Source organism: Pan paniscus, chromosome 14 (assembly GCF_029289425.2).
Source record: "Pan paniscus chromosome 14, NHGRI_mPanPan1-v2.0_pri, whole genome shotgun sequence".
NCBI classification, from domain to species: Eukaryota; Metazoa; Chordata; class Mammalia; order Primates; family Hominidae; genus Pan; species Pan paniscus.
Window position 1 is genome coordinate 34,728,967 of NC_073263.2, and position 17,064 is coordinate 34,746,030.

Sequence of the window (17,064 nt, forward strand, 5' to 3'; positions counted from 1 at the left end):
TTAATTAGACAAAAAGTGATAATAGACTGACATGCTTTGATTTCTGGCATGCAGTGAACATTCAGTTATTACTGATTTGTTCCCCGTCTAGCAGTTTGCCACTTAATATATTGTCGTGAAACGAATAAATAGTATTTTGAAGGTGACACCTTTGAGATGTAAGCACTTCAAAATAGTAATGTATTTAGTAATTTGTAGATATACTAAATAAAGTAGATAATAGAAAGTCCTTAAAGATTTTTATAACTAGTATTTCACTGATTGTAGAATATGGACAGAAAAGCCCAGTGGGAAGGAAATTGGTAGTAACTTACTTGAGCTAATCAGTATTTATCTGGCAAGAACTTTGGCAGTGAAAATTGGGTAAGTAGCGATGAATGTAAAAATACTAGGGGAAGATTTGACATTTCACAACAATGAATGGATCTGAGTGGTGTTTCTGTTTTTTTCCTTCCTGTGTTTATGTGTTTCTTATGTGATATTTTAGGAAGTAAATCGAGTAATTTTTTAATGCAGTGGGAAAGTTTCTTGCAAGTTTCTTGCATGAATCCCATACCTTCATGTGACCTCATTTTTATACTGTGTGAAAAGCAACAATTACACAAGCTTCTCCTATCATGTTGTCTTTATAAGGATCAAATTAGATTGGGGTAGAGAAATGTAGAAAAGAAAATATTTCTAATCTTAAAATCTATGTTATAAATTCATTTATGCTGTAAATTATGTATTCTTTAACCATCCTGTAGTAAATATTATTAGTCTGTTATTCAGATGATGTAGCTGAAGTTCAGAGAGGTTAACTTCTCACCGATGGTCATATAGCCAGAAGTTTTGGAATTGTAATGGAAACCAAATACTATCAACCTTTAAATACTATGCTCTTTTTACTATGGTGTGCTGCCAAGGAATCAAACATTTTAATTTTGGGCTAGAATATCATGATTGACATTCATTGAGAAATAGAAGGTACCCTGTTTATTTTTCATTGTTAGAGTAACAACAAGTGCATACCTATTATGGGCTGGAATTGTATTTTGCATTATACATATTATCTAATTTAATCCATACAATTTTTAACACACTGTATAAGTGAGAAAGTACTTGATTGAGTTTCAGGGACCCTAGTTCACTTAGTAGTCTACTATGTGACTACATTACCTGAAATATGTAGATGTTTTTCCTCCAACTATAAAATGTTTTGTTGGTAACAATCTTTAATGTCTTTCAGCTTTAATGGGCTGTGACTGATTTTTTTTAATCTTACCGTTTCTAACCTTGGATAGACCATGAAATGGTTACTCATACAAAATCTCATATACTAGTGTAGTATAATAATCTCATATATTATAAAAGCATGATGGATAAATGAACCCAGAGACTCAAAGAGATTTGTTAACTAGAGGTAGAGAAATGAGGCTCAGGAAATCTTCTGAAGTCCAAGACGAATCTTTATTCTGCTATAACTTTAGCTGCCTTTATGAGTCTATAGTGGTAGCTGTGCCAATAAAGAACAAGAATGCTAGTATGGAAACCATGACATGAGTAGAGAGCAGAAAATATGCATTGTAATAGAGGATTATGATCAATAAATGTTAACTCAGAGAGGTGGAGATACATGATGTGACCAGTTTAGCCTGAATTAAGAAGTGATACTTCTATATATTATCTGTAATATATTATCTATTCACAATTCTTTTTATTTTCAAAGACTCCATTGGAAAATGTTCCAGGTAACCTTTCTCCTATTAAGGATCCGGATAGACTTCTTCAGGATGTTGATATCAATCGCCTTCGTGCTGTTGTCTTTCGGGATGTGGTAAGTTATACCTGATTGGTTTCCCTGAAATAAACCTTCTACTGTCATTCGTATGAAATACGTTTTATAAGAAAGCTGCTTATGAAAACGACATTCCCTAGTATCTGGGATTGTTGGTTTATTGCATACTTCTCATTATAAAGTGGTTGAACCTTAGCTTTCTCTGAAAGCTTATTGATAATGTTACTTTTAAAAAATGGTCTGAAATTTTGATGTAAGTTGCTTGCATACTAAGAATAGGACTAGCTCTGAAAAATTATAATTAACTTTATCTTGTATCAACTACTCCTCTCTTAGTATTCCTTGCTCCATTTCCAGGTACTAAAAATTTGTTATTATTAATGTTCCTTACATTATGGATGAAAGGGATTAATTCATTAGGTGTTACTGACAATTACTTTTGGAGGAGGGGCAATTAAAGAATAATCTGCATTTTAAAAAATACAGGTATCTATGGGAATTTGAGTTAGAAAGATAGCTTAATAAAGCTAAAGGGAAAAGATAAAGAGGTTTCATGGAACCCTCCAATCTTATGATCAGTTACTCCAGGCAAATAAAAATAAGATTGGCCTTTTCAAAAGTTGCATAGAAACATATATGGTGTTTCACATCAGATTCAATGCTGACAGCATCTCTTAACATGGTTATTATAAACCAGCCACTTTGAATTCTGTTTTTCTTGTTTTAGTTGATGATTCTTATTTAGTTGTTGATTGTATATGAAATGTAGAAGAAAGTTTATATTTTAAATTTATATTTAACAGTAAATTGAATGGCATGCTTTGTACTTTAGAACATGTTTAAAATATATTTAGGTTATATAACATAATGCTATATGTTAGGAATGTACAATAGAAAAATCATCACCCTGTTTAATATATATTAGTTATAAAATGCTAGGAAAATTCCAAACATACCAACAGAAAAATAGGCAATGGACACAAGGCAACAAACATGATAAAAATTCAGTATCCCTAGTAGTCAACAGAATGCAGATTAACACATGAGTGAGAGATTTTTCACTATTAAATAAACTAAAAGTTTTAAAATGATAATACCTAGCATTGTCTGGGTGCAGTGAAACCTGCTCTGTCAAATATCACTGGTGTTTGAGCTTTCGAATAGCTCTTTGCCAATATGGTTAAAACTCCTACAAATCTTGATGTCCCAATGAACCACTAGAACCCAGTGGTTCTACTCAGAATTTGTTTAACTTAATGTTTTCATCAGAGATATCTACAGGAAATTTGGCAGCATTATAAATATCCAGTAATAGAATTTTGGCCTAAAAATTCTTGGCGTAGTCATTCAGCAGTGACCTATTCAGCCTTTAAGCATATATTTTTGAAGGAAATTTAATGACAAGGGAAAATGATCATGATATATTTTAAGAGAAAGCAACAGCATGTAGAAGTACTTATATTACACAAGTATTACATATGTATACTGATTGTATGTACATACATATGTGCATCTTTATTTTTAAAAAAAGACTGAAAAAATATACCAGTATCCCACCAATGATTATCTCTAGGTAAACAGATTTTATTTATCCTTTTATGCTTTTTTGTAGTTTTAAATTTTTTATAATAAACCTATATTGTTTTTATAATTAATAAATAATGAAGGTTTTTTTAAAAAGGGAGACTACATTAAAGTATAAAAACCACAATGTAAGAACTCACCGTAATCTAAACTCTAACCTAGACTTGGAAAGAAGATACCATTCTTACTGACAGTTTAACCATTTAGAAATGGGAATAGTCATCCTGAAAAAATGTGTTGTGAAAAGGATTTTTTTTAATGAATGAATGATTAAAAACATGGAGCACATCTTCATCTCCAAAGGCACAGTCAGACATAATATATAACATACCGAAGGAGTTTCTATTAAGGGTGACATTGTGTTTAAATTGTTAGTAAATTTTGAATTAGGTTATATGGTAAATGATGATCATTTCCCTTAAATTCATGGATATTTTATAAATATGTTGGATAACCCAGCAGTGGTTGTATCTGTGAAATATGGTGATGAAAAGAGAATGCTTTGGAAAGATCTGGGTTTGAATTCTGACTCTACCTTATACCAGTTGTGTGGTCTCAGTGTTTCTGAGTCTTAACTTTTTCTTAACCCTTAACTGGAAGCTTAGGATAATATGTATTTAGTGCTTGATACATAATATAAACCCAATTAACACAAGTTATATTACCTTGATGTTGTTCGGAAGGTACACCATGGCAACACTTAAAGCAGACCGGAGAAACATTATATAGCTCATGTCTTCTCAGTAATAAAATACCTGAGCAAGTCAATTAATTTGTATAAAAATTTAGTCATTCCCCAGATGTTTAGCCTCAATGTATACTGAGCTTCATTTCCAAAGACAGAACTGGGAATAAGAAGCACAATTGACTAGGAGATCTGGGTTAAAAAAAAATAAAAAATAAAAAATAAAAAAAAAGCTAACTCTTTTCATGCCATATATAAAGGAGGTTTTCGTGTAGCTATGACAGCAGTTTAGTGTCTGTTATTTACAGCTCTGCCACTGTGTAGTTGGCATTCATTCATTCATTCCACACATATTTGTTGAATGCCTTCTGATTGCCTGGTACTAAGTTTCTAGTGTTAGAAATAGAAGTATTATGGGATATTATGGTCTGTCACAGCTTGAGCAATGTGTGAATCTGTTCTTGGTTGGTATCTTTTCTTAATCTGATTGTGCTTCATTTTCCTTTGTAATAACTGCTTAGGCATTTGATTTCTTCACTTCTCTCTGTGTTTATTGTATCATCATTGTAGTGCAAGGAATATGCATTTTAAACAGTTTGTAAGACAAAGTATCTCTAGAAAAGCTATAACCCACAATGTATGAAATAGTAAATTAAGAATAATTCAGAACAGATTTTGTGTATTTTGGTCATTTTCCCCATTAGCCAGACTGTTTCACAGTATTAAATCATCAGTAAATATGTCTTATTTGCTTTTTGCCTGCAAATGCACATAAATTATGAATCTTGTTTGCATTGTGCTTAGATGAAGTAATAAATATAAAGTGCCTGTTAATCGAGTTACTAGAATTTATTACTTGCTTGTTTTCCTTATTTCTTATTCTGCCTCTTATCTGTGGGCCACAGTAACTGCTTTCAGTTTGGTTTGAAAGTATCAGTTTTACCTAGCTTATAAAAGAAGTTTAATAAAGATTTACATTTTATTCCTTAGATATACTCTAGTATATTAGAGGTCATATAATTTAGACTTGATACTTATTGTTTCCCTGAAATAAGTTTATCTAGGCTTTTTGAATAGAGCTCTCAAGGTTACATGCAGCTTGTTATATTTTTGGAAAGCATACTTATTTTAAAGTTATCTCTCTACCATACCACAGCCGTTGTTTTAACTATCATTGCTTTCTGCCTTGGCCAGTTTTTTTCAAACCTTTTACCATTTGCTGTTCTCCTCTGGAAGAACTCCATTTTATCTTTGAGTTTGGAAATGAGGAGCGTGAAATATTGGCAGTGTTTTAGAGGTCATTTTTCCTGTGCAGAATAATAGACTATTATTTCTTTTAAAAAATGTTCTATTTCCATAGGTTTTTGGGAAACAGTAGTATTTGAATACACGAGTAAGTTCTTTAGTGGCGATTTGTGAGACTTTGATGCACCCATCACCTGATCAATATACACTGACCCCAATTTGTAGTCTTTTATCCCTCACCCACTTCCCACACTTTTCCCTTCTAGTCCCCAAAGTCCATTGTATCATTCTTATGCCTTTGCATCATAGCTTAGCTTCCACTTATGAGTGAGAACATATGATGGTTTTCCATTCCTGAGTTACTTACTTCACTTAGAATAATAGTCTCCCGTCCCATCCAGGTTGCTGCGAATGCCATTATTCCATTACTTTTTGTGGCTGAGTAGCATGACATAATATATATATATATATATATATATATATATATATATACACCACAGTTTCTTTATCCACTCATTGATTGATGGGCATTTGTGCTGGTTCCACATTTTTGCAATTGAAAATTGTGCTGCTATAAACATGCATGTGCAAGTATCTTTTTCATATACTGACTTGTTTTCCTCTGGGTAAATACCCAGTAGTGGGATTCCGGGATCAAATGATAATTCTTTTAGTTCTTTAAGGAATCTGCACACTGTTTTCCACAGTGGTTGTACTAGTTTTCATTCCCACCAGCAGTGTAGAAGTGTTTCCTTTTCACCCCATCTGTGCTAATAACTATTATTTTTTTATTATGGCCATTCTTGTGAGAGTAAGGTGGTATCACATTGTGGTTTTGATTTGCATTTCCCTGATAATTACTGATGTTGAGCATTTTTCATATATTTGTTGTTGGCTATTTGTATATATTCTTTTGAGAATTGTCTGTTTATGTCTTTAGTCCACTTTTGGATGAGTTTTTTTTTTTTTTTTTTTTTTTTGCTAATTTGTTTGAGTTCCTTGTAGATTGTGGCTATTAGTTCTTTGTGGGATGAATAGATTGTGAAGAATTTCTCCCACTCTGTGAGTTGTCTGTTTATTCTGCTAACTGATCTTTTTGGTATGCAGAAGCTCTTTAGTTTAATTAAGTCCTGCCTATTTATCTTTGTTTTTATTGCATTTGCTTTTGGGTTCTTGGTCATGAAATCTTTGCCTAAGTCAGTGTCTAGAAGGGTTTGTCAAATGTTACCTGTTTATACGATCAAAGATTGAATTAGCTTTTTCTTATGCTGCCATAATCATACTTCTGGCTCATATTGAGCTTATGTAAATTCATGTTTTCTGCTCCCCCATTGTTTATTTCTCCTCTATTTTGTATTCATATAGTCTCTTGTTCCAGTTACACTAGGATTTTATATGTATTTCAGTTGGAGTTTTATCCTACTAATTTTATTCAGTTATAGTATATAAAACCCTTGATTTTTTTAAAATCCAGGACATTATTCTTTTCAACTTTGTGCCATCTACATATTTTATAAGCACACATACTATGTTGTTATGTAAGTAGTAGATAATAATGGACAAAAATGGACAAAGAATAAAATTTTAATATTCTAGTTTTTGGAAATTACATTCCAACCTGTAGATGATATATTTTAGGAGTTTTATATTTATAGTTAAATAATACTTATTAAATAAATATATATATTTAGCAGGTTTTCATAAAAGTTACATATCATATTTTGCCTCCATAAAGATAATAAAATAGCAGTTTCTAGTGCTTTAAGAACTTATACTTCAAAAAGTTTGAGTGTTAAAACTGTCTTTTCATTTTTCATAGGATGATAGCAAACAAGCACAGTTCTTAGCTCTGGCTGTTGTTTACTTCATTTCGGTTCTGATGGTTTCCAAGTATCGTGACATATTAGAACCCCAGAGAGAGACTACAAGAACTGGAAGCCAACCAGGTAGAAACATCAGGCAAGAAATAAATTCACCAACAAGTACAGGTACTTAACATTGTATAATTATTTGAATTTTCACCATGATGTATCTCCTTTTTTTCACCTTTACATCTAGATTTAAACTGGACCTCTTCATAATCACCTCAAATATTTATGAATGGTTGGTATAGAAATGCTAATTTAGTATTCCTTAATTCAACAAAAATGTATGAATGGTATTTTTATATAGTTGCTACATTCTCATTTTATCAGTATAGCTTTGGTTTCAGTGTTTCTCATTTATTAATACAAATCATTAATTTATACCACTATTTAATATGCAAGTAACTCACATATTGTTAAATATATTACTTTTTTAACGTTTATAAACATGAAAGTAGAAAGTCATTATAGAGTTGTTCAATGCCAAGGATAAGCCAAAATACAAATCTTTGTAGCCAAGCTCAAAAGTTGGATTTTTTTCTTTTTTAGCTGTATACAGTTAATTCAGTATCTAAATATTCTATCAGTGATTTATAATCAAACATGTGTTCTAAACCTTATACCAAAGAGGCCTCAACTAAAATCAAAGACTTGTGGAAAGTTAACATGGACAACAATGAACCGCCTTGGGTCATGCTGCCTTTTTTCATTTGCAAAAAATGCTCATGTTGCAGCAGTTCTTGCATTACTAGCTTTGCCCACTCTACTTGAACAGCATAAACACAGTTTCTGGCAGCTAACATTTTTATATTGGACACCTTCTATCATTATCATTTCCTTCCAGGTGTTTATATCAAGGTTGTTTCTCTATTGTTTGCAGTGAAACCTTGATAACCTAATGGTTATTTCATGTACCACTGGATTAATTTGTAGTTGAAATTTTCTTTCCTAAATAAATGCATATGATTTATAAATAAAATGGATATTTCAAAAAGTGAGTAGAAATTAGTGGTCAAATCTCTGCATCTTGTTTTTCATAAGCATATCCTATTTCATATACCTTTTATTGATGTCATGGAGATATGGATTATGTTTTAGCTACAGTATTTTGCTGTTGCATGATTCATGTACTTTTAACACACAAACATGAGAATATTTCATTATAATATACTTTTGCTTTTAATTTTATTATTCAAATTAAACATCATCCTACCATTCCAGTTCATGTTTTTTCACCATTTAAAACACTAAGACTTATCATCTTCTTTTTCTTCATTTTTAATGCTTTTATATCCATTATATGTACAAAAAGTAATAGTATAGTGAACCTTCTAGTTCTGAGTTTCTTGTGTATTTGTATGTCTCTGTGTATGTTGCTAGAATTACTCTACTTAACAAATGTATTATTTTCTTTCTCTTAATACATAACCTCTTTTCTTCAGATATGCATTCGTTATTGCTAGTATTGTTTGCATGTTGCAGTAATACAGAATTGTCATGGATCTTCAGTGGACCATGTGGCAGGTTGTTACATGCTGGCTCAAATTGATTCCATGATTTTCTCCACAGTTGTGGTCATACCATCTATCCCTCATCCAAGTTTGAACCATGGATTCCTTGCCAAGTTAATTCCTGAGCAGAGCTTTGGCCACTCATTTTACAAAGGTAATACTGACCTCATCTCCTGACCTGTTTGGGTATTCTTATTTCATGAATTGTTTTAAAATAAATATTCATGATATAATTGTTTATAAACAAGTATATACCTCAGGTTTCATGGAGATATGATATGTTGTATTTATACCTAGCTATTGAGAGCGAAGTATAGCTTTTATATTTGTATTTTATTACATTTCTTTAAGTATCATCTATAAATTAAGGATACCTAATTATATGTATATTAATATGCATAGTGGTAGCACTCAGGAGAGATCTCAGGAGAGTCACAGTTTAGTAGTGGGACTAAATGAGCCTAATATAAAGGCTACTCTAGAATAAACCTTAAAAACATGCCTTGAAAGCATCAAACTGATCTATACGTTATTTAACTTCCAGTTAGAACAAAGCCCCAACACTGTAAAGGAATGCGAAAAGTCCATATGAAAAACCATAAAATTAAATATTAGACATCCAACAAAAATTATTAAACATGCAAAGAAGGAGAAAAATGTGATGCATAGGCAAAAGAAAAAAAATCAGTGAATAGAAACAGATTTTGAGACAACAGAAATGGCAGAACTGTCAGATACGGACATTATAGAAGCCATTACATGTATATTCAAGATGTTTTTCAATGTAATGGAAAAAGTTAACATATTGAAGAGAGAAATGGAAGATATAAAGAAAACAATGACAATTTTAGAGATGAAAAATACAATAGCCAAAATGATAATATCTCTGTGTAGGAGTAACATGAGATTACTGACTTCAGAACAAAGGATTATAAGAGGTAGAATACTGTGATAGCTCCAAGATTTTCCTGTGTACGCACTCTGCAAAATTCCTGGGATGATAAATATGATGGTGTTTACTCCTGTGATTAGGTTATGCTGTATGGCACATTGGCCTTTAAGAAATGGTGATTATCCAGGTGGGCTTGACCTAATCGCATGAGCTCTGTAAAAGAAGAGAGTTTCCTCCTCTGGTCACAGAACAGGAAGTCCGAGAGACTTGAAATGTGAGAGAAATTTGACATGAAGGAGGATCTTTATTGCTTAGATGGAGGTGATCATCTTATTGCTTAGATGGAGGAGCAAGGACCTGAGAAAACCACATAGCTAATAGCACTCACCAGCTGACAGCCAGCAAGAAAGTGGGGACTTTAGTCCTACAGCAGGAAGGAACTGAATTCTGCCAATAATTGAATGAGTTTTGAAGAGGACCCTGTGCTCCAGGTGATACAATACTTCAGTGTATTCCATAACTGGCTAATCATATGGAACAGCAACTTTTGGAACAAATAAAGCTAGCAAAATATTTTTGTTACAACTTGATGAATGTACAAATATTATTTTTTATAAATGTGCAACCTTTGAACAGCATGATGAAATGAAGGGAAAAATATTTTTTTCAACTTCACTGCTGGCTGACAAACACATCTAGCTCTAAACTGTGCAAACCAAAAAAAGGATGAGATTGTCAGCAAACATCACCTGGAGTTTGTCTGGTGGAGTGTGTTCCAAAGGCTCTGCTATGGAAAGTATCCGGTTGTATCTGCCCAGATTAAGGAGCCTATATCAGAATAGTAATGCACATTGTCAAGAAAGTCTTGCTATGAAAATAGTGTCAGTTAAACTGAAAATAGTTTCAGTTACACTGAACAGTGGTGTTAGTAGCATAATAAAATTTTGAATTACTTTAAGGCCAATGTGGTAAACTTGCTATTATTCTTTATATTATGTGATACTATGGCAGATTATCATAACTGTTATTGCATGCTGTAGTGCAGTGGTTATTGGGGGAAAATGTCTGTCAAATATTTTTCATGAACTCAATGCTTCCAAACGGGGAAAGATATTTTTTCATGATAGATATGATCAAAGAGCACAAACAAAAGTTAAAATCTTAGAGGTACACAATTTCTGTGATATGTTTCACAATTTAATAATAATTATCGGCCCAGCTCGGTGGTGCATGCCTATAATCCCAGCACTTTGGGAGGCCAAGGAGAGAGGATAGCTTGAGACCAGGAGTTTGAGACCAGCCTGGGCAATGTAGTGAGACCCCGTCTATATAAAAAATTAAAAAATTAACCAGGCATGGTGGCATGTGCCTGTAGTCCCAGCTACTCAGGAGGCTGAGGTGGGAAGATTGCTTAAGCCCAGGAAGTTTAGGTTGCTGTGAGCCGTGATTGTGCCTACTGCACTCCAGCCTGAGCAACAGAGCAAGACCCTTTTTCAAAGAAAAAAATTATTAAGTATTCTGATCTTTAGGAATGATCTGATTTTGTTCATCTTTCAAGTTATCACCTGTCATTTTATGGATTGGGCAGACTATTTTATATTTTATTTTCCAGCAATAGAAGATTCACAGATAGCAAATTAATGGATCTGGAATCCATTTCTGTCATTGAAATATAACTTACATCTTATTTTAACTATACAAAATGTAGAAGAGTTTTCATTCCATCAACATACCTGTGTGACACTACTTTCTCCTCTTTGAGTGTTATTGACATAAAACAAAAACAACTTAAGTATTTATTATTCCCGAGTTGCTTTATTGCCAGTTCACCTTAGATTAGATAAATTAACAAGCAAAAAGCTCATTGTCAACATCATAAACTTTATTTATAATCGCAGTATTTGTTCAAAATATTCATATAGGCATTTGGGACGTGAGGATCACTCTTTACCTAAAATTTTTTGTTTAGTTATGTTGTGTAATGAAGAAAAGTTACAAGTGTAATAGTAGTTGTCTAAATTAATCACAGTTCACTTTCGGTGAACAACACAGGCCATTTTTATAATTGTATTCTTTTTCTTTGTGCTATTTTTGTCTAATTATATTTATTGATATGTAATTTTATGTCTGCCTAATCAAATAACAAAAACAGTTGTGCTTTTATTTTGTGTAGTTTTAAAATGTTTTATTTTTTCAGTAATTTACAATTGGTAAATAAAAATTCATATTTTATTTTCTAAATGTGTCAGTGAATGATGGATTTAGGACATAAAAGTAAATTTTCACAAATAGTTTGAGAAACCCTTTTCTGGACTACTCTTCAGCTCCTTCACACCCTACTCCCTTCTTTCAGCTCCTTTTTGAGACTTTAAGAAAACTCTGAATTAGCTCTCTGGTCTCTCTCTTTAAATTTTGATGTAATCCCTTAGTTCAGACTCAAATCCTTCTTGAAGTATTGCCATAGTTTCTTCATTGGACTCTTAGTTTCTAGGCTTTCTCTCGGTTTATTACTGACAATTTTGGAAATAACACTAATATATAATACAATATAGTAATAGTAAGTATAATTTATGTACCATTTTAATATAATAAATATTTTATAATATATAATAACTATAATAAAGTAATTTTTCTTCCTAAAATTCTCAAAAGGCTCCCTGTAATTTTTGAGACAAAGTTAAAATGCCTTAACATGGCTAAACTATTCTAATTCTGACTTGACTCAATTACAATAATCATCTCCAAAGTGGATTCCTTACTTCTCTTACTGATCGTTATTCTTTTATTTTTACAGTTTTGCTGCCTATTTCATGGTTTTAAAAGATAAAGCAGATTATGTCCTTTCTTGACATAAAATTTCTAGTAGTATTTAGAGTAACATTTCACAAGGGCCCTAGATAAGATGACTATTGACTACGTTTCCAACTTTATCTCATGCTATTCTTTCTTTTGCTCACTATGAAACCATCAGACTACCTTCTAGTTTTTTAATCATGCCAAGCATTTTCATGCCTCAGGATGTTTGTATTTTGTTCCTGGCTTTTGGCTCTTTTCCCTGTTTTCTGTGTGACTGGTACCTACTCATTCTTCAGGTCATCTCCTCCGAGAGGCCTTCCCTGACTCCTGTGACTGAGTAGCTTCCTTTCCATTATTATTCTTTCTCATATCATCTTGTTTTATTTCCTTTCTTCTATTCAGTGCTTTGTTTAATCGTTTATTAGAATGTATGCTTCAAGAGGGTAATCATAACTAACTTTTTTTTAGTTTATGTATTTATGGTGTACAATGTGATATACTGATATTTGTATGCATTAGGGAATGATTAAGTCAAGCTAATTAATGTCTTCATCACCTCACATATCATTTTTTTTTTGTGGTAAGAATGTTTAAAGTTTATTCTCAGCAGTTTTCAAGTACTGATACATTATTAACTATAGTCACCATGCTGGAAAATAGATCACCAGCATTGATTCCGTCTCTGTAACTGAAACATTGGTCCTTTTGGTGAACATCTTCCCAGTCCCTAGTAACCACTATTCTACTCTTTACTTCTGTGAGTTCAACTTTTTAAGATTCCCTATATAAGTAAAATTATACCTATATTTGTCTTTTTATGTCTGACTTAATTTAATGCAGTATTCTCCAGATTCATCCATGTTGTCATAAATGACAGGAGTTTCTTTTTTATGGGTGAATAGTGTTCCATTGTGTATATACATTTTATTTATTCATTCATCTGTTCGTCAATAGACACTTGATTCCATATTTTGACTATTGTGAATAATGCTGCAATGAACATCGGGGTGCACATACCTCTTTCAAATACTGATTTCATATCACTTGGATATATACCCTGAAGTGGAATTATTGAATCGTATGGTAGTTCTGTTTTTAATTGTTTGAAGAATCTCAATACCATTTTCCATAATAGCTGTCCTAATTTTCATTCCTATCAACAGTATGCAAGGGTTCCCTTTTCTTCACATCTTCTCCAACACTTATATTTTACTTTTTGTTTTTTTTTTTTTTTTTTTTGGTTGTTTTTTTTCGAGATGGAGTCTCACTTTGTCACCCTGGCTTGAGTGCAGTGGTGCGATCCTGGCTCACTGCAACCTCCACCTCCCGGGTTCAAGTGATTGTACTGCTTAGCTTCCTGAGTAGCTTGGATTACAGGCATGCCCCACCATGCTGGGCTAATTTTTGTATTTTTAGTAGAGATGAGGTTTCACCATCTTGGCCAGGCTGGGCTTGAACTCTCCACCCCAAGTGATCCACCTGCCTATGCCTCCCAAAGTGCTGTGATTACAGATGTGAGCCACTGCACCTGGCCACATTTTCAATAATAGCCATCCTGTGTGAGGTGATATTTCTTTGCGGTTTTAATTTGTATTCCTCTAATAATTAGTGAAGTTGAGCATTTTTTATATACCTGTTAGCTGTTTGTCTTCTTTTGAGAAATGTCTATTCAAGTTATTTGCCTATGCTTTAATTGGGTTATTTGTTTTGTTGCTGTTGAGCTGAGTTCCTTATATATTTTGGATATTAAACCTTTATCAGATATATAATTATATATGTTGGCATTTTATTATTAGTATTATTGGTTGCCTCTATTCCATTATAAAAGTGCATGATACATTTTAATAGGATTTATGAGAAGAAAAGGAAAAAGTAAAAACAAGCTAGGGCAAGAGAAAAGCAAAATACATATATATGAATATATTGTAAGTTCTAGTCGATAATTTATTTAAAATATAAAAATTATAACTACATTAAAATTTGAGTTCTAAACATTACTTGTAAGTGGAACTTCGGGAAGAGCAAAGTAAGAACCTCCAAAATACTGCTTTTCTAAAAGTAGTATTTTCAAAATACTACTTTTTTTTATGTTATTTAAAATGAGAACACTGGCAAAAACTGTCAAAATCAACTTTTTCAGTTCTTTGGAAAGCAATCAGAGGTTTACAACAACCCAGAGGCTGTTAATTCAAGAAAAACTCTAGACCTTTATAAGAACAGCAAGATTTAGAGTGATTTAACTCACCCTGTTGCCATCTACCTTTCCTCAGCTCTGTGGTAGCTTTGAAAACCAGAGGCCAGACACCAGTGGTAGTTTTGAAAACCAGTAGTCTAGCAGCCACTGAGGATAGGAGTGGGAGTAGGTTAGGTTTAGAATTCCTTAGAAAGTCTCGACCTTAGAGCATTATAACTATTTGAACTGTATGGAATCTTCCTGGAAAAACTCCATTCACAGGGCTTATTATTATTTGACCTAATCTAGAGCTTGTTTAGTGAGAAAAGCCTGTCTCCAAGGTATTTGTTGAAAATAATCAGCTTTTTTCTTTAATGTTGCAACTGCTCGAAGTGACAGTGCCAGTTGGGGCAAACAAGAACCTTGCCTAAAAGCTTAAACAGATGTGAGAATGAGATATCCGTATTCCCAGGGCTGTCCTCAGGCCCAGGGAAGACCTGAGAAGGCCTCAGTCTCTCACCTTTGGCTGACCTTGAGGCCCAGCACAAGAAGGAAGCGCAGGCTAAGAGAGAGTTTTAAACCATGAGAACATTGCAAGCATACCCAAACACACACACACAGAGCCTGTGGCAAAGGGTGGAAAATTTATTGGTTCAAGACATTTAAGACAATGTCTGTGCAATCATTAGCTGACCACTAGGTTAACTGAGCAGAGACTTAAGTGGCTACAGATGATGGAAAACAGATTTTACAGAATTAGTTCAGGAAAATGAATAAACAGAACAAGAACAAACTGTAGGTGGGGTCAGATTTTCATGATTGCCACATTATGTTATTTAAAATATCCAGTTTACAACAAAAAGAATTATGAGACAAGCAAAGAAATAGGAAAGTATGGTCAATACACAGGGGGAACAAAGCAGTTTATATAAAATGCCCCTGAGGAAGCCCAGATACAGAACTTACTAGACGGAAACTTTAAACCAGCTATTTTACATATGCTCCAGTAATTACAGGAAGCATTTTCTAAAGAACTAAAGGTATAAGAGCGATATCTCACCAAAAGGAGGATACCAATAAAGATATATGTAATAAAGAACCAAATAAAAATTCTGGAGTTGAAAATTGTAATAACTGAAATGAAAAATTCACTTAGAGGGGTTCAGCAGAAGATCTGAGCTGGCAGAAAAAGAATCAGCAACATGAAGATAGCTCAATTGTGTTTATCCTATGCTGGGGAACAGAACAAAGAAAGAATGAAGAAAAGTGAACAGAGCCTCACAGACCTTTGTGACACTATTAAGTTGAACCAACATATGTATACTGGGAGTCCCAGAGGAAAGAAGAGAAAAAGAAAGGAGCAGAAAGAAAATTTGAAGAAATATTGGCCTGAAAACTCCCTACAGTTGATGAAAATCATTAATATATATGTCTAAAAAGCTCAATGCACTCCAAGTAGGATAAACTCAAGAGAGACCCACTTGTTGACACAGCGTAGTCAAAACATCAATTAGAAGATGTTCTTGGCTCTTAATTTTCATTTTGTCTCTTATGAGCGTATAAGTTAGTAATAATATTTAATTCCTGAAGTTGTATTCTTTTCATACACTTAGTGTAGCAAGCAAACAAAATAAATCATATATAAATAATTGCAAATAATTAATTCATTGCAGTATTTTTGTTTAAAATGAACTTTAATGAGGATTTAAAATCTTTTTGTGTATTTTTTTTCCTCTTTGGAGTTAAGATATTTAATTAATTTTGCATTTATGGATTTAATATAAACAAAATGTGTAAGTTAGTTACATATAGCTTTTTTATGTTTCATTTTAAATTACAGTGATTTAGTTTGCTTATATTATTATTTGAAGTACCAAAGCTTAATATAATTTTTAGTGCTATACTAACAAGGTGCTGTATGTTTCTTTCATGATATTCCTTATTTAGAGAGTTTGGAAAATGGCAATTTCAGTAATTTAATATGTAAGACATATTGAAATTCTTCATAAATCATGGTAAAACAGGATTTTTGGAGGAAGGAATGTGATACGTGAAGTCACCGTGTAAATATCATGTCATTTGCTGAAGTTGTCCTCATATTTTTCTCAAAATGTATTAGATGAACTCATTATAGTCAATGAAAAACAGTAAGAAAAAGAGACATCTGGCATCCAAATGCCTGTTTCTGACAAGGTTAAGATCACTCTGGCTAGTAATGTTTCTGCTCTGTGTACTGACATTGCCTGTTGCTACAGACACTGATAAGAGCTATTGAAAACTTACATGCCTGTGATTAATATAACCTACACAGATGCAATCATTTATAGTTTTTCTGCAGTTCATGCCTAACTTCCTATTTGAATCATGGATTAAATCCTCAAAGTACTTTAGTGTCACAAAGAGGTATTCTGGAAACACGAGTTATCTAAGTTGAAGTTTATGGTATCAACTGAGAGCATGTTCTGTTAAAGATGTCAATGCATACTGAGAAATATGTAGGTTTTTTGACTACTGATCTGTTTTTTTATTGCTATTA

The 17,064-nt window shown here is 32.7% G+C and overlaps 1 protein-coding gene across 3 annotated transcripts in view; it reads left to right on the forward strand.

Annotated features, from left to right (window-relative positions):
* NBEA (neurobeachin) overlaps positions 1-17,064 on the forward strand; it is a 707,824-nt gene that overhangs the window by 233,340 nt on the left and 457,420 nt on the right. For all 3 annotated transcript variants that reach the window (XM_008952234.4, XM_008952238.4, XM_063595707.1), the window contains exons 27-29: positions 1,709-1,816; positions 7,111-7,279; positions 8,726-8,821. In XM_008952234.4, coding sequence (XP_008950482.4) covers positions 1,709-1,816; positions 7,111-7,279; positions 8,726-8,821 — 373 coding nt within the window. The remainder of the gene's footprint in view (positions 1-1,708; positions 1,817-7,110; positions 7,280-8,725; positions 8,822-17,064) is intronic.